General features: G+C 42.3%; 1 protein-coding gene across 1 annotated transcript; it reads right to left on the bottom strand.

Annotated features, from left to right (window-relative positions):
- Window positions 1-9,003: 9,003 nt before the first annotated feature.
- On the bottom strand, window positions 9,004-25,168 carry LOC117465007 (transcription factor 7-like 2). Its single transcript, XM_071206734.1, has 11 exons — window positions 25,127-25,168; window positions 24,886-25,018; window positions 22,452-22,554; window positions 21,449-21,535; window positions 17,510-17,629; window positions 17,261-17,423; window positions 16,914-17,021; window positions 16,274-16,322; window positions 15,483-15,533; window positions 14,370-14,442; window positions 9,004-11,276 (listed from the first exon to the last, which is right to left on the bottom strand). Exons 1-11 carry the CDS (start codon window positions 25,166-25,168, stop codon window positions 10,820-10,822), a joined length of 1,386 nt encoding a protein of 461 aa, XP_071062835.1. The 3' UTR covers window positions 9,004-10,819.
- Between the last annotated feature and the right edge of the window lie 293 nt (window positions 25,169-25,461).

Genomic DNA, 25,461 nt, shown 5'->3' with positions numbered 1-25,461 from the left:
GTTGGTGACGTTATCACGTGCGTTTTACGCGCCGTTGAGCTACAACGTTATTGGTACTGGAGACATTTAAAAAATATATGTCATGTATTATTGATAAAAAAACATATCGCAGTCTTAGTGTGGCCAGCTCGTTTATAATATGTAAAAAGACAAACAAATGCGTCTATGATGTATTTTCGATCAGACGAGATCTCTCTCCCTGGTCTTTGTGGGAGGGGGCGGGGCAGTTTACACACACGCGGCTGCTACATGCAGCCACACACTGCGGAGACGGCGGAGAGAACGCCGCTCCGAGGTGTGGTTCAACTTTACGATCCCTTTTCGATGCTCGTTGCCAAAAGTGCAATAAGAGTTTAGCATGTAAGGGCGGCAACACGAGCAATTTGTCTAAACATTTAGCAAAAGTGCTCCACATTCAGACGGAGAAATGCACCGGGTTCGACTGTCTTTCTAGCAGCTCTGTAGCCCCGTCCACGAGTAACGTTTTCACGTCAGCTGTTATGTATGCTAGCAGCAACACACGGAGTTAACTCCATTATATAAACATGGGGTAATGATTTGAGGTAACTGAATTAGTTAGTTTGTTAAAGTTTCAGCTATTCTGTTTACAGTTCTGTTATCACATTATTTATTATTTGCTAAAACACTGTTGTTTCTTTCGATGTGAAATTTTAAATGTTTTAATTTAATTTAATAATATGTATTTTTTAATCAAGTATTCATCTTTATTGTCTTCATTGTTAGTTTCCACATGCCTAAAACAACCTCAAGCTAAATCTAAAAGTTGATGGCTAAATAAGAGCGTTTGAGAAATTGTGCAAGGCATAATAGTCCGAATAGTCGATTAATCGTTTCATTAATCGATAGATTAATCGACTATCAAATTAGTCGTTTGTTGCAGCCCTAATACTGCAGCCCACTGACTTGGTTTGAAATCAATATATTATCCAATGTGTGACCCCCCACAGGACTTAAAAAGAACCTAACTAGATCATGAAAATCCCAAAAATCTCGGGGGGTACCACCGAACCCCCCTAACATGTTTGGACCTCGGTATATAGGAAATCCTGGATACGGCCCTGCTGAGCGACCCCGGAATCTGGTCGGAAGACAGCAGTTGGAGACTTGGCGTGCGTCTCCCAATAGTTCGGAGCGCGTCCGACTCAGATGCGCACTGGCCCTGATAGGAACAAGCGCACGGTGCAAAATACAGGCACTTGAGGACGTTGCAATGATCAGGAACTTGAGTGCGTTGCAATAACAGGAACTTGAGTGCGTTGCAATAGACAGGAACTCGAGTGCGTTGCAATAGACAGGAACTTGGGAGCGTTGCAATAGACAGGAACTTGGGAGCGTTGCAATTCTGCCTTCAACCGACCCGTCGATCAGCGGCTGGCAGCCGTACAGCAAATCGCAGTGCAGCAGAACTTCCACAGTGGACCTTCGGTCGCTTCCTCGTCGATCCGTCCAGAGCCTTGCTTCCCGTTCCCTCTTCACCTCGTAGCTTCACCTTTTCCGTTCTCCCGGCTCTCCCGGTAAATGTCCCGGCTCCTCGCTTTAACCAACCCCCGGCCAATCCACGTAGCTCCATGGAAGGCTGGGCAGGCAGCAGCCAATCACGCTGCCCTCATCCAGTTGATTCACACCAGCTGCGACAACACACATACTCCGCCCACCTGACAGGCTAACCCTTTTATGAATGGAACACACATTTGTCCCCACTTCTGCTTAAAATACATATACACACAGTAAATATAATGCATCATCATTTGACATACAAAAATCCCATCCCTACTGGCGACAGGTGTTCCAGGCACGTCTAGCTGGGAAAAGACCAAGGGGTAGACCTAGGACCAGGTGGAGGGATTATATCTCTTCGCTGGCCTGGGAGCGCCTTGGAACCCCCCAGTTTGGGGCTTTCTGTTGGAACTGCTACACCCGCGACCTGACCACGGATAAGCGGGGGTGGATATATATACAGTTGCAAGAAAAAGTATGTGAACCCTTTGGATTCTCCACACATAGCGTTGTGTGTTCCTTCCAAACAACTCAACTTTGGTTTCATCTGTCCACAGAATATTTTGCGAACATCCAGGTGCTCTTTTGCAAACTTCAAACGTGCAGCAATGCTTTTTCTGGACAGCAGTGGCTTCCTCCGTGGTGTCCTCCCATGAACTCCATTCTTGTTCAGTGTTTTACATATCGTAGATTCGTCAACAGAGATGTTAGCATGTGCCAGAGATTTCTTTAAGTCTCTAGCTGACACTCTAGGATTCTTCTTCACCTCATTGAGCATTCTGCGCTGTGCTCTTGCAGTCATCTTTACAGGACGGCCACTCCTAGGGAGAGTAGCAACAGTGCTGAACTTTCTCCATTCATAGACAACTTGTCTTACCGTGGACTGATGAACATCAAGGCTTTTAGAGATACTTTTGTAACCCTTTCCAGCTTTATGCAAGTCAACAATTCTTAATCGTAGGTCTTCTGAGAGCTCTTTTGTGCGAGGCATGGCTCACATCTGGCAATGCTTCTTAAGAATAGCAAATTCAAAACTGGTGTGTATTTTTTATAGGGCAGGGCAGCTTTAACCAACACCTCCAATCTCGTCTCATTGATTGGACTCCAGGTTAGCTGACTCCTGACTCCAATTAGCTCTTGAAGAAGTCTTTAGCCGAGGGGTTCACATACTTTTTCCACCCTGCACTGTGAACGTTTACATGGTGTGTTCAATACAAACATGAAAACATATAGTTGTTTGTGTGGTATTAGTTTAAGCAGACTGTGTTTGTCTATTGTTGTGACTTAGATGAAGATCAGAACACATTTTATGACCAACTTATGCAGAAATCCAGGTAATTCCAAAGGGTTCACATACTTTTTCTTGCAACTGTATCTACTGACGTTAACCCACAAGTCATTTCAAAACTGATCTCAACAGCCTATATACCTTTAACTTCACACTCCTGACGTTTACTGATACAATGACTGAGGACTGAAGTTGTGGTTTCTAATTCTAACAATGTTGTCTAGTCAGTCATTGCTTCACCTCTCACACATGTAATGGCGCTACTAAAGCAATTGATTGTCCTGTCCTTTTAAAAACACGATAGATATTCAGATCTGTTTCTTCTCTCTGTGTTGTTGCCAAACTGTTGCCACAGCGTGACCTTTGGTTTAAACATCAGACATTGTGGCATCTGATTTTAAAGTAGGACAGGAAAGATGCTCTCCATGTCTGAATTGCTGAAGTTCCTCTGATGGAGCATCCCCTGTTGCCTCTCCTCTGTGTACTTGATCGTTGCTTTCATTGTCCCTCTTCTAAGGACCTATTGAAGCGCAATACACACAATATGGCCTTAATGGATCCAAAATCCTTCTGATTAAAGACGGCCTTGTTACTAGCACGCCACAGGACAGTCCTTTAGGGAAAGCATTGTGCACCAAATTGTACCAAAAGTTCCCTTGTGTGGTAGCCCTTATTTATTTCTTGGATAAAAGAGACTCTTTCATATTGTAGGAAAGAGAAAATCTATCAAAAATATTCACCTTTCATGTGCATCACATTCTTCTTCAAGGTTAGGGGACAACTGTTACCAAATAAAGAGTGGGAGGATTCTTTCAAAAATGTGTCTTGGAAAAGAAGAGGACAGTAGGCTACAAGTTAGTTGTTGGTGTTTACTGTATTAAATAGATAGATTTAAATATTAGAGATTGGGTTTAGAGCATCCTAAGCTCAGGATGCACATTTCTAAAAGCAAAATAATATTACCTTCCAGGCTCTTACTATTGAGTAGTTCATTTATGGGTTTACTCTGTTTATCGAGAACTTGGATTTTGAATGTAATAATGTGTGCAGCTCCTATAGCAACATATGGCAACATGTAACATAAGATTCTACGTTTAATTTAGTTTTCCTTTAAAAAATGTAGGAAAGTGATGCGTCCAATAGCAAAAATAGATTACATTTGCTAAATTAATTTAACTGACAATCTCATTACTTTTACTTGACACATCTTTGGAACCATCTTTGTTGATTTTAGGACAATTTTGCAAGACAGAAAAGACAAAAGTGAGGGCATGCACATGAACGCTTTGGCCTTTGATTGAAATAATAAAACACCAGAGTCTAAAAGACTCAAATGTAGAATTTGGGCAGATCCTGCACTTTCTGTCAGTTGGTTTTTATAATATAGGCCATATTTGAATTTAAAAGCCCTTTCTAGAAGATTTTCAAAAGGCTTTATTCACACCACTGAGCAAACATCACTCTAACCACTCTGACCTTGCTGTGGTTTTATCCACTTATCCTACATAATGCAAACTTGTAATAAGTATTGACATGACCTCAGAATCCTTTAACTCGATGTTTTTTGTTTTGTGGAATAGTGTAAAAATTACTTTACGTTACTGAAGTCTTCAGATCATGAGATACGGTCAAGCAATGCACAAACAAAAACTGTATTTTTCACAAGTGTTTTTATAACTGCTCTTTCTTTTTTTTCTCCATCTACATCAACAGTTTAGGTGAAAATGTGGATGAAGCTACTTTACATTTTTATGCGGACGATACCGTGATGTACTGTGCAGGTCCCTCCATTAAGGAGGCTGGTGTTAAATTACAGGCTGTTTTTAACATTATTCAGACTCAGCTCTCTGAACTAAAGCTTCTTTTAAATGTTGAGAAAACCAAGGTAATGCTCTTTTCTAAAGCTAAAAAGACACCAGAGCCTGTTTTAGATATTGTAACTACGCAAGGAACAAAACTTGAAGTGGTTACCTGTTACAAATACCTTGGTATCTGGCTTGATGATTGTCTCTCTTTTAAACTTCATGTGAATAACCTGCTTAAAAAGCTGAGGGTGAGGCTAGGTTTCTTCTACAGGAACAAGTCCTGTTTCTCGCTTGAGGCCAGGAAAAGGCTAGTCACTGTGACCTTTTTACCTGTGCTGGACTATGGTGACCTGGTCTATATGAATGCACCTGCCAATTGCCTGGTCAAGTTAGATGCTGCGTATCACAGTGCACTGAGATTTGTAACAAACTGTAAAGCATTAACCCATCACTGTACCCTGTATGCAAGGGCTGGTTTGCTTTCACTAACTGTACGGAGGCTCAGTCACTGGTACATTTTTATATACAAAGCCATGCTAGGGAAACTTCCATCTTATATCTGCTCCCTGATCTCACGGAAAATTGTAAGTGGCTACTGCCTGAGATCGAATGCTGTAGTTTTATTAAATGTGCCAACTGCTAGGACTGTCTTAGGGAAGACAGCTTTTAGATGCGCAGCTCCTCTGTCTTGGAATAGTCTGCAAATTCAATGGAAACTGAACAATCCGGTGCCACTAAATGTTTTTAAAGCTCGGTTGGATGCTAATCAATCGGAAGCTATTGGTACCTGCTTATGTGGATAATTATGTAAATGATGCTGTACTATGATGTCCTTTTGTTGTTCTATTTATGTTTGTATGTTTCATGTGGAACTACTTGAGCAGGTCTCCCTTGAAAAAGAGATCAATGATCTCAATGGGATTCATCTGTATAAATAAAGGTTTGAAATGAAATGAGATCATGAGATACGGTCAAGCAATGCACAAACAAAAACTGTATTTTTCACAAGTGTTTTTATGAACACTGGATGTTGTTGGCCGAGCAGTGGTCTCCTTTGTGGACCAAACATATACAACATATACAACTGCATGAAGAGTGAATGAAGGTTTGCTCTTCCCTGATGAAGGTCACGGCAGGTCTTCAATGCATTGGAGTTGGTTTCAATATGTTCTTTTGAACTGTTCGTTCACTCATCATTTTTAATGTTATGCTTCGAGAGCGTAATCAAAACTCGTTACGCAAAAAGCATCCAAACTAAAGAGCACCTTCGAAAACACGCCTACACACACATATATGTATTATATATACAGTCTGCTACACACAGAAAGCGAACAGTGACCCTTCACCTCTCTTTCCTTTTAACTTCATGCAATGCCTTATTGGGGTGAAAAGAGGAATGTCATTATGGAGGACAACATACATCTGTGAATATGAAGCTGTTTGACGGAATGTTCAGCAAAGAATATTGTCGATGTTTATGCTACACCGTCCATTTCTTCAACCTTTCAATTTGTTCTTCCATCGGGATCAGGGTCAGGGGTATGCATTGCTTGTAAAAAAACATCCGAAAACAATATATTTTTGTGTTTTGTTTGTTGTAACCTAGGGGACATATGTTTTGCAATGTTTTCTGATTTGTATGCTCGCCTGAAGCAATGGCCTTCAACATTGTTCCTCCATGCAACACTGACATCAAAACACGTAATTTCTTTACCCAGGTATTCAATGCCTTTCCTGCTTCTTGAAATGAATGTAATATAATCGTCACGGACGCTCCCCCGTTATACGCTGCTTGTCTAACGGTTTATAGTTCAAGGGTATAGCCCACACAAATGCATTAAGTGTGCATATTGTATACTGTACACTCAAAGGGAACAAAGAAGAGACCCGCGTTTGCTTGATCGCAACTGAACCCATCCCCCTGTTTTCAGTATTTATTTGCTTGTTATTCACCGGAGAACCGTCTATATGGCCATGTTCAACAACAACTTGCACACTGTATTTCAGCTTCACTTTAATACTTCTTCGTTGTTTTCTCCGATACTTTGTAGATTTAAAAAAACTTCAAATAAATAAGAAATCAATGATTCTCTCCTCAGCGTAGAGAGTGAATCTATAAAATGTTGCTCTTGCTTACCAGCATCTACACAGAGCTGTATAGTTGATCCATTGAGAACGTCACGTAAGAGGAGACCAACAAAACAACACAGCCTGCTTTGACTGGAATGCAACGCCTGTGCTCCTTCAAATACAAAATATTTGTAGACAAAATTCCCCGACATAAATACTGATACAACTCCACTGGAGAAAATTGAATTGATGCAATAAAAAAGCAAACTAATTAACCTGACGCTAAATTAAATCATTACTTTATACAATCCAACAACCTATGTATTAAAAGCGCTTTCAAAGTGCTGAATGCCTTAGCGATGTACAAGCCCCCTTTGTGTGCAGCCTTGTTTAAGTTTTCATCAGCAAGTCGCAGAATTGACCAGCTCCAGAGGCGCTGCTCTGAGCTCATCCTGAACTCTGGCCTCAGCGTAGACGGCAGCTGGGGAATAGAGAATTTCCCTACAGGGATTCGACAAGTATCACTTTATTATTAATTTAGTGCTCGGAGTCCATTTGCATGACACATACGTCCACCGTACGTCCAAATGTAGCCAGACAGTGCAGATTAAAAGAGACATGTCTTATGTAAGGGATCAGAGCTTTAGAACAGAAGTTGTTTTGTGCCGTAGTTCTTGTATTTCCCTCCAGTTTCCTAAATGTTCTTAAGTTTTCTTTGTCCTCTTTTTGATACTAAACTCTGAGTGAACACATGTTATGTTTCCAAACTGAACAGTAGGCCTACATTCCAAATGTATTTGTATGTATATATGTTTTAATTGTACAGAACTGAGGCAATACTGTACTGTATGTCATTATGGTCATGCTAATAAAGCTATTTGAATTGAATTGAGTGCATGTGTCTCAGTGTGAACTAAAATCAATTCCAGAACACTAGTAGAGCGCATATAGCACAACACAGCCCATGCTTCATACCTTCCAATAGATTTAGTCCAATACCAAATACTGACCATGATCCTCCTCTCTGTCTCGCTGGCCTTCGTGGGGTTTTTCCTGTTTTGCAGAAGTTGCCAATTCCTCTGAAGTACAAACTGAGGGGAGAATAAGTTGTGCTACCCTTGCCCATGAAACACAAAAGAAGGTATTTATCTGAAAAGGTATAGCTACAAGCTACATTGATAAATGTATCGTCTTTGACAAACTGTACTTGTAAAACATATTCTGACTTTCTTTTCCTACATACTTTAAAAATGTTTTAACTGATATCTTTGTCATACTATACTATGAATTTTGTTGACAACTATACTATGACATCTTTCCTGATATTTTTCAAAATACTAGGCCTATATCTTTTTTTCAACATATAATATTCTAAGACATTTCTTCAGAAATATTAGACATAGGCCTACAATGATATTTCTTCTGGTATTTCCCATACTACGACAAACTAAACAATTACTTTTTTCCGACATACTATGTTATTCCACAATTTTTTGCCATACTATACTATGCCTTATTTTTTGACATTCTATATTATTTTTCAGATATTTATCCACATACTTGACATGTTTTTTCAGACAATTTAGACAGACTTCAGGATGTTTCTACTAATATCTTTGTCATACTATACATCGTCGTGTCTAATGTGGCATTTAAAAATCCACATCATTTGCGATAAAATATCAGTGCGTAAATGCAGTTCAGAGTTCTCTATGATCATTTGAATGAAACATCCACACTAAGGTGAAGGATTGTTATCTTGATAATCACCAGTAAATTGGAAATGGATGATGACCTGATCTCTTCTTTCAGCACGAGTCGAGAAGACACAGAACTTTGTTGTCTGTGGCTTATTAAAAAGTTAGTGATTTGAAGTTACATTTTAAGTTGTTTGATTGGCTTAAAGCGGCAGAATATTACTGATAAGCATCTTGTTAAAAAAAACTGGATATTGTAGAGGGTGTTTCGATCTGAACTTTATTGAAAGTTTCTCTCTCCTCTTGTGTATTACAAATGTGTCAATTGGAGTTGGGACTACGATGCCCTTGTAATCAAATGTGTATGCATACAGAAGTAAGTTTGCCATTTAATCATTGTATTTCCTTAAACATGATACAGTATTTTCCATTTTTAATTACAATGACATGATTCTATTATACTTTTACTTAAAGGAATCTAAATCACTGTTGTATTCCATTGTGGCGATCTGTTGAAAAGCTCAGAAAGATCTACTGTATTGGCAGAGAACGCTGTATAACCCTTTCTTTCTGTAAAAGGTTAGTTCTGCCAGGGAGTTTACGAATAAAAGGAAAGACACAGATGTGCACATACTAAGTTGCTTTTATTAATACAGAACTGCATGCTACAGAGACTGTACAGCATAAACATTTATTCATTACAAAAAAACATGGTTTTGGAACCATTTAAAATAACAGGAAAAACAAACAAACAAAAAGATAAGAGCATAAAATAGAACAGGAACATCACAGCCGTTAAGGAAACATTCAAACTATTTATCATTAGCATCTTAATAAACCAGAGAAGAAATCGACAGGTTACAGTCGCGTCATGTCAACTACAATGGCACCGAGTGGATGATTCTCTTGTAGCTTTTTTTACAGCCTCTTGCAACATCAACATGCCTATTTTTTCTATCTACCTATATGTAGTAGTGTACTTAAAAGTGGCAGTTTGTGTATTTTTTTGTATTTAATAGTTTTTTTATGAACCTCCTAATATACATAATTTGGCCCTTGTGGGTTTATACAGTATGATGTCCGCTTTTTTATTAAGTTTAAATTTTAATATTTGACAATTTTGCTACCAAACACATTTGTTATAGCAACATTTATACTACATACATAGCAATCTATGTAACGTCACAGCAAAGAATGGTATCGAAATTAAAACAAAACAAAAAAACGACGAGAAACAAAAAATGGATCCCTACAGCATGGTTAGAGGGGCAGAGAAAATTATCACAAAATTTGGCACGGAAAATCTGTACACGAATCTACAGTCTGAGAGATGTGACTGTGCAATAAAAAAGAAGGGCTTCAGACACTTTTCCATCTACTGAAGACACGGTACCCACTGTCTTGTTCAAGTTTTCTTTTCTTCTTTTTGTAAAATGGCTTATAGACGCATTTCTTGAAATGAAGTTGTGCATACTTCTGTTCATGAGATCTACACAGTACACTGAGTGGAATCCAGGTTTTTCAGCGAGGAAAGAAATCAATAACAAAAGATTTGCCGTTTAAAACCTCCTTGTAAAAATGGATCATTCATATATAAGTCGCTTACCTTAAGAAAAAATATTTGTACAATGTATTAAGAAAAAAAAGTCAAAAGAGACACATACAAGATACAACAAGCAATCTCTAAAGCAATAAATACTACTGGTCCTAGCGTTGTGACATTTTGAATTTAATAACCCTTAACCCCCCCACCCCGACCTCCCCTCAAGCCCACCCAACTTGCCTGACTCCACCCCAAAGGTAAACAACAAAGAAAAAAGACAACGCAGTGGAAGAATGCATATTTAACACAGTAATCCCCCCCTCCCCATTATTCTGTACATTTAAACAAGAACAAGTAACATCACAATTAAAAGTTGTTCCTCCGAGAGGTGTCACTGCTAGCCTCACGCCCTCCGAGAGTTTGAACAGATGTCAAAATGATTGGTTCGCAAGCTCGTATTTAATACAAATAAAGAAGGAGAACCAACTCTTTCAAGAAAAGGGCTCACTGAATAATCTAGCCTACCTTTTTATATCCGTCTTTTAAACATTTTGAAGTTGATCTAGATAGTTTTTCTGTTTGCACTGTTAAACACTACAAAAAAAAAGACAAAAACAAAATCCATAAAAATGTTGGCAGATTCACAAAGCTATACTACAGCTCATTGTATCATTTCTTTATAATAATTAGATTTTTTTTTGATAATGACGGGTCAAATATTGACCAATGAACTTTAATAAAAGAAAAACTCAAATGTTCAAAACGCCTTGTGGCACAGAAACGAATAGAGAAATGAACCGACAGAGTGAAATAGAGCAGAGAGAGGGCCTAGAAAGGTGTGTGTTTGTGTGTGTGTGTGTGTGCAGAGCTAGAAAAAAGAGGAGAAGAATAGGGCAGACTATTCTATAGACTTGGTCACTAGCGACAGAGGCTGGGGGTTCGAGGAGGGGAGGAGCGAGAGGGAATGACACAGCGATGCCGAGGACCGGGCCATGGAGGACGCCATGGAGGAGCCCGGCTGCCGCGAGGACGAGACGTCGCCGCGCTCCAGGGCTCCGTTGTGGGAGGGGGCGCCGGGCGTTTTCCTAGCTGCAGCAGAGTTTCCCAGCAGAACCAAAGATGGTGGTGGAGGCCCAACCAGGCGGTGCGGATGGTGGAGTGGCTGGTGGGCCGGTTTCATAGTCAGTGAGAGAGGTTGCATTTGTTCAGTCTGAGGATTGGACTCTTTTGGGGAGGGGGAGGGGACCACTGAGGAAGGGGAGGATGGGGGGGAGTCTAGTAAGCTTCCGTCCGTAGAGGGAGGACTGGCACAGCTGCCTTCACCTTGGATGTAGCGAATGCACTTTTTTTTTCTCCTGAGGGACAAGGAGGGAGAAAGAGAGCATGTTTTAGACAACGCATCTTCAAACTGCATCGCCTCTTAGCACCGGAGCTCATTGAAACGCACCTTCTTTTTTCAAATTTCTAAAAACTTGAAACTTGTTTTGCATCACAGATTTTACAGGTGCATTTAAATGGCTCGTGCCAAGACGATAAAGTGGCAGAAATGACAGTCAATATACCAATTCTAAACCGTAAGACAGGACAGACATGGAGGAAAGGTCACGTGTGAAGCAGCAGGGAAATGAAAAGCACATATAGAGACGATTAGATGGAGTAATGGTTGCTCTCTGGATGTTAACTGAGCCTTTTCTGACAGGCAGAGCTTCAGCTGGGGATCAGCCTGCTCTCTGCGAGGTTACTGGACCCGTCTCTGACTCTATCTGGCCCTACTCTCTTCTCCTGAGGGGACAGAGTTTGGATACGAGGCGAAAAAAGTCAACAAGATCCACACTACTCCGAATCTGCCCCACAGACACAAGTGTGTGTGAGTGAGGGGTCAAGGCATCATGTTTGCATTCCTGCCCGGGGTCAGGACCCTCCCCCCCGCTTGCAGAGTCCTGAGGCCAGGCCCGTTGCGCTCGGTGGAACCCGATGAACGGGGAGGGGAGGGAGTGGGGGGGGGGGGGGATTTAAGAGAGTAGGGGATTGTTGCATTTGTCTGCGGTGACTCTGCTGCGAAAGGCTGTGTGCAGATTTGGTTAAGGGGGAATTCTCTGCCCACCTCTCATCTGTACCCTGACCCTGGCAGTGACCCCTCTCTCAGCTCTCCATGCGATCACAAGGATGCCTGAAGGCCATGGAGTGTTCGCTTTTAAAACTCACAGGGAGTAGGTACAAAAAAGACTAAAGGTGTTTATAAAAAAGAAGATTGAGTCTTTAGAAAGATATTAAGCTCATTGTGTTTAATTGAGGTTCTCAGATACAGTAGTTCTGAAGGGGAAGTCTATACAAACAATAAAAGAGAGCAGAGTACTGATAATGAAAAGGAACATCAAATCACATAAAAAAGGCTCACGAAACCTTGATCTCATGCTAGGGTGAAAGACAGGCATGCATTACAGATGAGCTCAGTAGTACAGGCACACAACACCGAGAATAGAGGACTAGAAAAGAGTGGGAATGAGGCTCTTAGTGCAGTCGGCACTGATACTGTAGTGCTGGGTGGTGCGGGGTATCGACCCGCCGTAAAAAGGTATCATTTGCCACTACATAGACATCTTGCTCTCAATAACTGTCTGTCAAGCTGCAACAAATGAGCTAATATCCATCTTTTAACAGACATATCGATTCATAGTATGTGCCCGTGTATGTTATTGATTTCTCCGTCTCGGGGGAAATTACACCAGATGCATCTTTTAGGAAATGGAGCCCAGAGAGAACTTTTAACCTCTCAGCTGTTACAGGGCTGAATCGCTGCCCTTTTTACGCATCTTACTGTATCTTATAATCTGCTATTCTTTTTTAAGACAAATACAGTATGTTTGATAATGTGTCCCAGCTGGGAGGTGAGTAATCGTCCTGCCTGATTCAAATAATATTTAATTATACGAAAGTCTAGGTAATGTGTTCAACTCTAGTTGGACATAGTACTTTTGAAAGATACAAAATCCTTTGACAAACATTTAAAAACTGACCTCTAAATGAAGTAACAAATTAGAGCTAAATAGAAAAATCCTTTGAATACATTTGGAGCCGAAAGTTGAAAACAACACAAATGAAAACGTGTGGCAGGAAACAATGTGTGGCGATGAGTGGTGTGAAGAAAGAGGCGGGGCGGGTGGTGGTGAGAGCCAGACACAGAGAAGGGTATTACTGAGCAGAAACAAATACCTACCATGAAAATATTCCCAATTCAAAGACTGCTTGTGTCAGAACAGAAAGACAACAGGTAGGGACTAAGTAAGGGTTATTGAAGAGGAGTTTGGAGGAAGGAGAGAAGGAGGAGGAAGAGGGCACAGAAAAGAGTGTCACTGAGCAGGCCCTCAGAGAAAGCAGGGCTACATTTGTAAGCATAACATTGTTATTCAAAAAGGACGCCAATTAGAACAAACATGACAGTTAAGATGGGGTGGGGGAATCATCCCCTGCATGGAGAGAAAATGGATTTCAAACATTAATAACTCAAATTGTATGTCATTTCTTTCCCAAAATTGACATTAAGAAATAATGATCCCTATTATTTTGTTGAGATAAAATATTCAGTAATCTTATCAAGAAATCCATTTTCTGCCACTGGGCTTGAACTGAGTTCAGTGAGGAAAAGTAGCTGTGAGGGAATTTAGAGCAGGAAGTAGTTCCTCAGTTAGGGAAAAGAGCAGAGGAGTTTGCCATCTGTTACCACACTGATGGAAACACATTTAAGAGGGAAATCTGAGCAAGTAATCAAAAAGAAGAAACGGCTCATTGTGGATGTCTTCCTCCCATTGGCACTACAGCAGTAATACCTGCATGGTTTGCACCATAAACTCAGCTGGTCAAGCCCGAACAAGGCACGACACTTCTTTGGGGTATTTGCATCTGTTAGCCAAACAGGTAGACACAAACATACACACAGAGACAAATAACAAAAGGAAAAGAAAGAAAAAACAAAATGGACACGTCATTGCACAGACAAACAATATAGCCAGGGCTTAGGTTCAGGCTAGTAACACTGGGATGTCCTCCATATTGAACAAGCCATCAGGCTCCAGATCCTCCAAGCCCCGACCTGCCAGTTTAGGATAGTGTATCAATCTCAGACTCATTGTACTGTACATCCTGCAATGAAACCCCTGTAATGTTTCTCACTCACAGACACCATTCATTCAAACACTCGAGCATATGCTGTTAATACCCTTCTTCCCAAATAGGAGGTAAAAAAAAAAAATAGTGGGAGCCTAGAGATAGACCGGCAGGGCGTGGCTGGAGGAAGCTGAGAGCTCATGATAGCCTGGCGGGCGACAGAGGGGAGGAGGAGGAGGAGAGGAAGTAAAGGCAGCGACAGAAAAAGCGAAGGAGGAAGTCCCAGTGCACAGTTACCCAGCTTTCACCTGGCCCCGGCCGGTGCAAGCACACACCATACACACCTGCACGGGCCACACCAGTTATTCTGTTGATCGAGCCCAAAGCGCGCTCGACACTTCTTAGGAGCGCTCAGGTCTGATGCCGCAACAGGGAGGGGAAGCCAGCAGAGAGGAGGAAGAATAACCAAAACCAAAAAAAATAAGGAACAGAAATCAAAAAGGAGGAGAGAAATGAGGAGAAAAAACAGGTAACAGTGAATCTATGAAGCTTTGCAGTGGCTCATTGTGCAAGAAATCCCCTCATCCCCAAACAACACCCGTAAAGCCATTCTCAAGAGTGCCTTTAAAGACAGGACTGAACACCATTAGTGTGTTTCAGACATTAGTCAAATCAAACGGCATGCAAAATATAACATTAATAAGGAAACAAATGCTTTAAGTTATCTACATTCTGACTGGAGTTGAAGCTGAAGATAAGATTTAGTCGAGAGGGTATAAACGGAGGAAATGCAGGTTGGATTAATTTACTCGCTAGAGGTTATCATTGAACTACGGTTTTAAAAAGAAAAGGCAAAGGGGGAAGAACTAGTAGCAGACTGCTGAATCAGCACGGTCGCGTGTTAGCCCTAGCCAGGGGGAGGATTAAAAAAGATGGAGAGGGGGGCTACTCATTAGACCTGGCATCAAACAGTTGGCTGTTTCCTATCAACACTGGCTGCCCGTCACCGACCAAAGAATATTGTGGTTCAATATTTGAGACCAAGTCTTTGCGGAGTAGATTTAAAAGGAGGGAGTATGCCAAACTCATGCTAGCCTATAGAAAAGCGCAGCTACTGAAGCGTATAGATTAAGGAGGTTTACCCTGAGATCACATCCTTCAGGTCATACTCCATAAAGCTAACTTTATATAATATATATAGATCTTTAAGCATAGTGATTAATACTGCAAATGCTTTAAACTAAATGCAATATAATCTAGCTTGAAGTCAAATAAACAATAGCATCACTTTAAGAAAAGAAAGCAGCAAAGAATGCAAAAAAAAGCATATTTAAGATAGAATTTAACCTTAATCCTGCCTAATATTACACATTATTCATAGATAAACATTATTTTTAAAAAAGAAGAAGAAGAAATTAAACAAGTTAGTGATTTAATACTCAAAATGACATTAGCACCTGTAATCGGAGGGAGTGAAAGGCAAGGATTTGGAAAATATTCTCTGTGTTCTGAAAAAAAAGAACAGATAGAGAGGCCTTCAAGAAGAAATCCGTCACCAAACGAGCGCCAAATACATGATAACAAGCCTCCGAGATGAGAAGAATATGAATCATAAGAATAAAAAAAAAAAAATAGATAAATCATGAAATAAGCAAACCTCCTTAATTTTAAGATGTAAGTGATTGTTCTTATGTTGGTATAAAAGCATGCATGAAAGCAAGCAAGGGGCAGCCGAACGAGTGCACACACACACACACACACACACACACACACACACACACACACGCGCAAACACACACACATCTGCAGGGCACAGGCATTATAAAACGGGGCCACGCACACAACACTAGCAAAGTTAATGGCTCTCACAATGCTTCAACTTCACATTCTCAAAACATACATATCACAATACCAGAACGCTAAGGGGCAAAGTGGGGGGGGGTGTCAAAAGGGGAGGTAAGAAGCAGTGTGTGTGTGGGGGGGGGGGGGTCATGCATATTCAGTTGTTATTAGCTGGGGAGGGCTAGGGCAAAATGGGAAAAGGGGGGGTATTACAAGCAACTCTAGCATTTAAATATTGCATTGGGTAGCATAACTATATACAAAGAAAAAAAGCCAGGCACAAAAACACACACACAAAAAACATAAAACAAAAAAAACTAGCTTGACTTTTATCTTGCAAGATGTCCCATCTGCCTGACACATGATGGGGCTATTCTAATATCAGAGATAATTGCAGCTCACTTACCATTGCTCTCTGCTTGCTGCTTTTCCCTTTTTCTCTTCTTCCTTTTCCCCTGTTGGTTAGCCGCCAAAAAAATAGAAAGAAAAAATAGACACAGACAGGAACCTTAGTTATTATATTGCAGAATGCCCAAAACATGAAACAGAGTATAGGACTGTTTTCTGTGTTTACTTATTCATTCATTCATTCTCTGCTTTTTTCTGTCTCTGCCCTCCGGTTTGTAACAGCCACTGCAGGCCAGACAAGAATTATCCATCCTCTCAGTATTTGTTCTGTAATCTTTTGTCTTATTTTCCTCAGCTCTGTGAACATCTAGACATCTTGACAAGCTTTTGTTTTGGCAGGAGCATTTCTCAAAGCCTGCTTGTGGAGGAATCTGGTCAGCTTGATCCCAAAACTAGATGAAATTGATAAGACTTTGTAACGAAGTCTGAACACTTTGTTATAAATATGTCTTCACATCATAACAAAGCAGGCTTGGGTCAAGCCAATTAGTTGAGTCTCAGGGACACATGTCAAAGAGAATTACAAGAAAGTTGGAATTCAGGCTAGAAATGAGCCAAAGAGGGAACTCATCCCCGTCATGCCACCTAGTGAAAGGGAAAAGAGCATCCTGTTACGACTTGTAAACTTAGTAACTTACATAGTTGTCTCGAGCTGACCAGCCTGGGTACAGCTGCATGTGGAGCTGTCGCTCTTTCCTGGCCAGCTCGTAGTACTTGGCCTGCTCCTCCCTCGTTAGGGCATGCCACTGTAAATGGAAAATAATTCATGAAAAAATTAATATTTGAACCATAAATAGGAAAATACAGGTAATGAGGATGACCTAAATGTACACTACTGGCTGTTAACTGCATTCACCTTGAATCCCAGGTCTATATGAATCCATGTTTGGAATAAAATTAGCATGGCAGAGGGTCCTGAGCCCCGGGACTGGGAACCACTGTGCTAAACCCTTCATTGTGACCATTTTAGTGTCTGTTGACTTACCCTTCTCCCCAGGATCTGGTTGATGGCAGCACTTTCCTTCAGTGTGCACTCAGCCACAACCTTGGCTCTCATCTCCTTCATGTAAAGCATGAAGGCATTCAGAGGCTTCTTTATGTGGACTTGTTTCTTTTTCTCCTCCTCCTTTTTAGCTTCTGACTGTTTCCTGTTGAGGACCAGAGTTAAGAAAGGTTAACCTACGTCTCGTAAAAGAGTGAATGAAAAAGATAGGGACAACTCAATTCTACTCACGAGTTGAGAGAGATGTCGCTGTGGGACGATTCCTGCTTGACGTTGGAAGAGACGATGGCTGGGTGTGGGATGCCCGTGGCGTGCAAACTGTGGTGGGGGGGCAACATGTGTGGGGGGAATCTAGAGGACAAAAGACTGTGTAAATGGACACAGGTGAAATGAGGAAATGGAATACATGTATACACAACACTAAATAGCTGAATTCCAATTCCGTCTTTTATTTCAATAAAATAAATGTACATAGAAACATCCACATGAAAATGTCCCAAGGCTGAGTTCTTTATTATTTTTATTATTATTATTATACAGTCAGTATGCTTAGATTTTCTATTTAAACATGTCACAGAATTCAGCCTAGGCAGTTATACACTTAACTCAAAAGGTATAAAAGCAGGATATTACAAATACAAACTTCAGTTAAATACAATTCAAAGCATGAACGCTATATTGTGTGGAAATAATTAAATGCAATTGCACAAGGGTAAATGTCTTGAATGGCTTTTTTGAACAGCCCAAAAAACCCGACACACTGAATACTTGAGCCAAGTGCTTCTCTTCACCTTCATTTAATCACAACCTCATCTTAACCAAGCAACAATTAATGTAATAGATCCAATGAAATAGTTAAGCTTGAGGGTTTTTGCTCCTTAAAATCTATGTATTCACAGAGACTGACAGCAGTGCCATCCATAGCTTTTATTCTTGCACAGACTAATCAAGCACTCCTTTAACAATTGTCACCTTTGATAGACGAGGAAATGGTTTCCAGATAAGATTTAAATTCCATCTGTAGATGATAAATGCCCATTGAAAGTAAGTCATTGTTATTTTTCAGGAAATTGCATTTTTAGCATTTGCACGGATATGGAAATGCCAGGTTTTGGAGGGGTAAAGCTTGGACCATTATGTCTTATCAAGGACTATTTCAAACTAGATGTTCCATCAAAGTCTAGTATCACTTCAGGTATTGAGTCTCTATTTGCCTTCCTCCCATCCTTTCTGCCGGTTCAGCACCGTCAGTCTTTTTTATCTTCATCGCTCCACGCTGCCCATATCGAGGCCGGAAACCCTTATTTATGAAATCGCTTCTGTGGCCAGGCAGCCATAAGCCTCTGCTGTACAGTATGTGCCAGTGTACTGTATGTATGACACTAATTATTTGTGTCACATTATTTGAACACGTCTTATCGGCATGTGTACGTTTACAGCACGGCTCCACGTGACCACACACGCATTTAAAAGAGGAGAGGAGGATGAAGGAACAGGAAAGAAAGGAGGAATAATTCTCCCTCTCTCTTTTTTTTTTAAAGCAGCTCATTATCCGGCTGTGTCTGGCTGCATGGCTCGGAGCCAGAATATAATGATGAGGATAAACTCGCCAGGAACAACTACTTTCTGTTGGAGGCCATCTCAGGGGAGTGCCAGTGCGCTCCCCCCTCAAACTCTTTCCCTCTTTTTCTCCTTTCCCCTCTTCTCCCTTCATCACTGACACATTGGTGTTTGTGCCATGTCATCCGTTGATGGGGAGCTCTGCAGCAGCGGCTGCATATCGCCCATCATTAGGGCTGCTGCATTTTCCCCGTCTCCCTGTTCACCCTCCTTACTTCTCTCTCTGTGCACTTGTTAAAATGTCCTCTGTTGCAAGATCAATTTTTTTCTGCTCCTCTTCTTCTTCTCTACTCCTCCCTGTCCCCTCACCACCTCCACACTTCCTCTCCTCCTCCCTCCCCCTCCTCCCGCTGCCACCGCACGGCCCAGGTTATGGTTTAAACATGACGACCATCCCTTTGAAGCGTGGGGGCATCATCACCACCATCATCATCATCATCATCATCATCATCATTCGGGCTCATCAGTAGCAAGCAGCGCCTTGGACCAATTTAACCAACACAGAGAAGGAGACGAGGCACAAACCCCCAAACCACGGCAACCCTGGGGCTCCTACGTCTCAATCTAAAAAAGGTAAGAATTGCTGGCGGGGTTGGGGTGGGGGTTGAGGGGGAGGGGTCACCGGCGCAGCAAGCCCAGTGTAAGCCAGTGCCATTTAATTGCCGACGCGAAGCAGTAGCCCCCGTGCCTGTTTAATGTCTAATGATCTGGCCGGTGTGCTTCTCCCGTTCCCAAGGAGAAGAGAGGGAGCGGGATGATGGGGGAACATATCAAAGGGCAGGCTTAAGCATGAGGGGCACAGGGGCCATCACATCCTCCTACCTGTCACGCGTACATTCAGACACACTATATCAGGGACCTGCACTGGCTCCAACCCTATTATCAAAATAATGTCTTTCATTTGCTCCCTTTACTGTCACTACTGGCTCTTTTTTCATTCCATCCAAAAAAGAATGCATTTTTTAACAGGACCTAGGTGTAAGGTGCTCATTGGAGGACCATGAGGTACCAGACTCCTTCCTTGCATCCTAATTCAGCCCATGTTACGGCACAGGGGACTGATACTGAAGCAGCGCACTCCTGCAAACAACTGACTCCGGACAAGAGTACACAGTCTGGTCAATTGTTTGAACAGAACCAACTGGCTGAAGGCTATGTAAGAAAAGATTCACAATTAGACTGATTTTTCGACTAGATTTGCTCAACAAATTGATTTTTTCCCCTGCCCTGTCAAAGCCAGAGTTTAGTTGTTTTTTTGTTGACATGTGTTAAACCCTCCCATTCTCCAGAGAGCTCCCAGAGCCCTCCATCTATTCAGTTATACTAATTCAATTAGGGGCCTCATCACAGGGCATTAGCTCTTCCCCATGGCCAGTCCCCCCCAAACCCCAGCAAGTATATTCAATTAGCTGCCCTGGAAATAAGATGATCACAATGTAGAGGCTGTCATTAAGGGACCAAATTAGCAGTCACTTAAAGCCCAGGTTGGCTGGGTACCGCTGCCAGATGCCAATGTCTGGACAGAGCCGCCGTCTGACCCTTTGCACCTGAGACTGGCACTATAAAACCCGACTCTGATCCAGACTGGGTTTAAAGTTCAGGTTTGATGCCAGGATGTATTTCTATTGGAATCAATCAAAATGACAGTTTAACGGCAACAAATCTGAAAAACTGCGACGTCAGGCTGAGCTAACAAACTAAACTTTCCCTTATTCTCAGGGCTTTGCTTTAAAAAAAGTCACCCCCCCGTGCAACTCCTCCCTCCTTGCATCTACATGATCCATCAATGTCACAGAGGTCTAAACACGCTGCCCTGAGGAGCTGCTTTTCCAATCAGGCTGTAATTAAACTGAAGCTTGGCCTCATCCCTAGACTCCAAACCAGCCCCTTCCATAGTCCCATGCTGCAGGGGCGGAGCGGGGAGGAGGGAGGAGGTGGAGTAGCAAGCTGTTTGTTTTTCTGTGTTGTTGCTTTTTAGGGCATTTAGTCGTCTAAATGTAATTCATTTGGCTTTCCACACAATATAGAGGACACGCGTTCCTCCAGGGAACAGTAAGTCACACACCAACTGACAAACACATACACATGTACACAAGATGGCAACACATACACATACCCCCCCTGGGTGCACTAATGTCCACAGCAGCACTTGAGCTGGACCAAAGCACTAGCCAAGTGTCAGAGCCCCGGCTTATATCATGTAGTCCCCTTCAAAGTGTTGCTGTGTTGGTCTATCTGTCTGGCTGCTCAAACTCACAGCATGGACATGCCCCAGCTCATCTCAGATCTGCCTGACATGCAGTGGGGGTAAATGTTCTTCAGGGGCCTCATTAGAAAATTATAAATATAATTAATATTTGAGCATGCTAGCTGGAGCCCCACACTGGAGGATTGGCCTTTTGAACACAGATATGCGGAGTGTGAGCTCAGGGAGAAGTTGCTGCTCACCGTCGTGTGAGTGTGTGTGTTGCTTGGGCATTGCCCTCAGTCAAACACACGCACAACTATGAGTATGTGTGTGTGTGTGCACGCTTCTAGGTCTCAGCTCACCTTGACATGGATGCGTTGACTTGGAGCGCAGTTGGGTAGGGGTGTCTGAAACCCCCTGTTGTGATTGGATAAACAGGTTGACCTTGCCTGGGAAGGGGGAAGAAAAGAAGAAAGGAGAAGCAAAGGTAAAGGAACAGGGTTGATGGAAGAGGAGAAGCTAAAGCCCTCTGTCTCTCTCGTCTCCCCACCGCGGGCCTCTTTATTCTCATTTGATCAGGACAAAAATCTAGGGGATTGCAGAGCGCAGATCAAAGGGAGGAAAACTCTGAACAATTTGAATGCCACAAATCTTGATAGCAATGGCTAATTAAATTTCATAACCCTTCGCTCGGTGTCGACAGAGTGGGGCCCTGTTCCTCCCCAAGCTGGAACTAGGTGTTTTGTTGTGATAATTAAAGACGAAGCGCGGGTCTCTTTAATGGAGCCATCACGCTAATTGAGGTCTACACATCCAAAGACAAACAATAATGAATGTAAATTTATACCAAAATAAAGTGCAGCAAATCAAAGGGCGCCATGGCTGCGCTCGGGGCCTCTCTCGGTATTTAGATCGCGGTGAGAAAACATTAAATTAACAGAGCTTAATTTGTAGCCTTTTGTCATATTAACAAGTGTTGACAAGGGTTACCAGGGGAGAGCCCCCGTGTGGAATTGTGGGTAAAGTACGGGCAATCGCGGTTCATTACTCTAATTGGACAATACAGCGACATGCAAAATAGTATTTGCCACAAAGTAGCAAGTTGAGGTTTGTGAGGGTGTGAGGAAGAGCCAATGGTGAGTGTGTTTAAGGTTTGTTTTGATTTCAAACACAAGAGCGAAGTCATTTTGGAGACAGAGACGGCTTACATAATTGACTTTGCGTGCCGACTATTGTTAGCTGTTTTTCTCTTTAATGATTTAGCTTGATATAACGTGCATTACTCATGACAATGCGTGGGTGTTGCAAGCCTTTTCACACAAGAGAATACAGTAAAAAGTCATAATAAAAAAAGGGTTTGCTTACTGTGGTACTAGCCATCCTAACGGGTGTGGGATCTGGCCGACAGCGCCAGGTGACAGTGGGTAATAAGGAGATATGTCTGGAGGATGTGGAGGCCTTGGAATCCCTGTGAGAAAAAAAAGAGGATGACAGGAGCAGTGAGGAGGTGGACAAACGAGATGATGACAGAGAGAGAACCAAATCTTTGTCAGCCCCGAATTCGTTCTTCTGTTGGGAGTTTCACATCTGAACGGGGCAGACATCACAGGAGTGCAGATGGGAGGATGAGGCGGAGGAAGAGGGCTGTTGCTCTCATGTACACAGTGCTAAATCACACTTCCTGATCAAAGGCCTTTGAGGCGGCACGATGTGTTGGAAGAGGCAGAGGGGAGAGAGGTGAGGAGAGAACACCAACACGATTCTTGTCACATTTGTCTACTGATTCAGGAGATGAATTATATTAAATGACTCGGGTTTAGAAGTGTACAAAACACAATATAATTAAAGCCTTCTCTGTGATCAGAGAGCTGCTTATACAGGGCTCCAGGTTGAGTCAGGAGGATGTACACTGGCTGGATGGATATGGATTCCAACTGATAAATACATGAATAAACTAATATTATTATGAATTGGCAGCTAAAAAGTGAATTTTCAGTTCGACAGTACTTTGGATTAACGGTTGACTACTCCAGTTAATGTTAATGAATGTATTAACTGATTGTTAGGAGCAGTGACAAAGATGTCTAATTTAAGGACAGTTCCCGTTGAGGGATTCGCCGAGCAATCACAGCGTCCACGCCGTGTTGCCTTTGCTTTCTGTGGCAGCTGACAGGCGAAGAAACTGCGCCGACAAGCTGCCCTGAATGAATGCCTTGAAAAGGTCTCGTACACAGTCGCGTGTAAAAATAACTTTCCGTCTCATGGCAAACTTGAAACAGGGAACACTAGACGAGTGTAAAAGCACAGCAGGGAGGTGTGTGCACTCGGTAGACCAGGAACTAGGGGACTTTCAGTTTGGCTGATCTGCGTTTCTTCCACACAGCTGGCTTACCTGTGCAGCTGTTTCTGCAGATACCTGTGCCAACACAACCGAAGAAGGGCCAGATCGATCTTCGCAGAGCAGAACTTGGCTCTTGTTGGTGGTCACACCCTAACTGCAGCTGATCCAGGAACTAAGGGGGGGATTTTGTTACTGATGGTGCTGTGCAGCATTTAAGCCTAAGCGGGAAAAAAACATCCTACTGCTATAGCAAAGGCAAATTATATTAAACAGAAAAGCCCTGGAACATTATCCAATCGCCACCCAGCGCCGAAGACCTAATACAGCTCATTAATTAATTAAACACTGAGCCCAATTAAGCAGCCCTATTAAGCACTACATTAAACAGCAGCTGGCGCATTATTTCCCCTTTGTAAGGACATCATAATAATGGAACATTATTACCTAAACCGCTGACTGAGTCCACCAGAGACCGCTGAATAGCATGAAATTATTCCTCGCACTGGAAATGCATTAACCTGAAAGGACGGGCAGTATGACAGTTAACGAAATGAAGTGCTGAGTCAAGATGCTCACGGAAACGAATGGCATTTTCTAAAAGGGTATGCTAAATGCTTGTGGGAGGGGCCTGTGAGTGGGCAGCATCTGACTGCTTAACATAGACTCTCCATCTGCAGGATCAACAGGCGGTAAAGAACATAACGACACTCCTTTTGGGCACTGAGCCAATCTATGACAACCGGTTTAAATCCAGGAGCTCAGGTCACATCTAGCATTTTAAGGATTAGCTTATGACATCATTCCGAGCAGACACTGTTGAGGTTTCTGGTATTTATATGTGAGGACCTCCAACTACACTGGCTGTCTTGGAGTCTTGGCAAAAGGAGTTGCGGTCCTAAATCGTGGTTGTTTGCTACATTCCGTGTTTTACGAGGGAGTTTATGAACCACTGTTCAGGTTCTTGATCTCCAATGTAAGGCCACTTGATAGCTAAATCAATCGGTAACAGATGAGAGCAGCTGTTGTCAACAAGGAGTACTTCAGTCTCATAAATAGTCCTAGAAATGTTATTGAGGTTGTTAAATAATTGCCGTGTCAATATCAAGAAGGAGATACGTTTAAACTACACAGTCTACTATTAGAATACATATTGTAAGTGATTCATTCTCAAGAACTTGTCTACAGACAGACGCCATGAACTAAAGTCTGTATATGTGAACCATGGTGGCAGGGCATAGTAAAACATTAACACACTCGTCAGTGCAAACACTCTCTCAGAGCTGACGTGCCTGTTTCTGGGGTTTTAACAACTAAGTGAAACTTATTTGAATTTTTTTTTTAACGTTATCCTGACAACTTTAAAACACACTGTTCTGCTGTTTTAGCAGGATTCAAGTAGCGTGTCGCTAACAGATATTCTGGTCAATCATACATGCATGCAGGGGGAAAATACTGTACCTGTTTTGGGATCCACGTCTGTCTGTAGGTGAGGTGGGGGGTTCCCCGGTGTGAAGTGCTCATTGCTGTAGGTGATCAGAGGTGTGAGAGGGTGCACATGGTGAGGGTGCTGTACCACTGGAACCTTATTAGACTGAGAGAAAGACCAGAGAGAGAGACAGGAGGGAGAAAGAGAAAAACAAGCAGAACGTTAATATGTAGGTAAGGGTCAGAGATTGCAGTGCTCCTGCCACAGAATTACAACGTGGTCTGAAGGCCCTGAAAGAAGAGCGATCCAATTCATGGCGCTCTCGAGGCGCCAAACCACCAAGCCACAGTGAAAATAGTGTGGTTTGTAATTAAACACACTTCTGTGGTGTCACCCTGGAATTCAGTAACACAATCTTAGAGGCTTGGGGGGCTGCCAGTTCACATTTGGGTCTGCTGTGTGATGAGGCACTTTTAACCACGGTTGCAGTCAAGTAATCGATCATCTGTAAACCACGAAATCAAGGCAGCACGTGTACATCCATCCAGTCATTAGCAGCTCCAGTCAGCGCTCTCCTCCTCCCTGCTCTCCCCTTCCCACATATATCC

Source organism: Pseudochaenichthys georgianus, chromosome 19, assembly GCF_902827115.2.
Source record: "Pseudochaenichthys georgianus chromosome 19, fPseGeo1.2, whole genome shotgun sequence".
Lineage (NCBI taxonomy): Eukaryota > Metazoa > Chordata > Actinopteri > Perciformes > Channichthyidae > Pseudochaenichthys > Pseudochaenichthys georgianus.
Note: the sequence above shows the minus strand (reverse complement) of the source record. Positions and strands in the feature narration are given on the sequence as shown.

What these genes read in the sequence shown, in the direction of transcription:
- LOC117465007 (XM_071206734.1), bottom strand. Translation starts at nt 25,168, where the DNA reads ATGAATTGGATCGCTCTTCTTTCAGGGCCTTCAGACCACGTT. An exon ending in GTCAACGCATCCATGTCAAG is followed by an intron (nt 17,630 to 21,448) that starts GTGAGCTGAGAC and finishes TTTGTCCTCTAG; the next exon opens with ATTCCCCCCACACATGTTGC. An exon ending in GCAGCAAGCAGAGAGCAATG is followed by an intron (nt 15,534 to 16,273) that starts GTAAGTGAGCTG and finishes CTTTTTTTTCAG; the next exon opens with AACACAGAGAATATTTTCCA.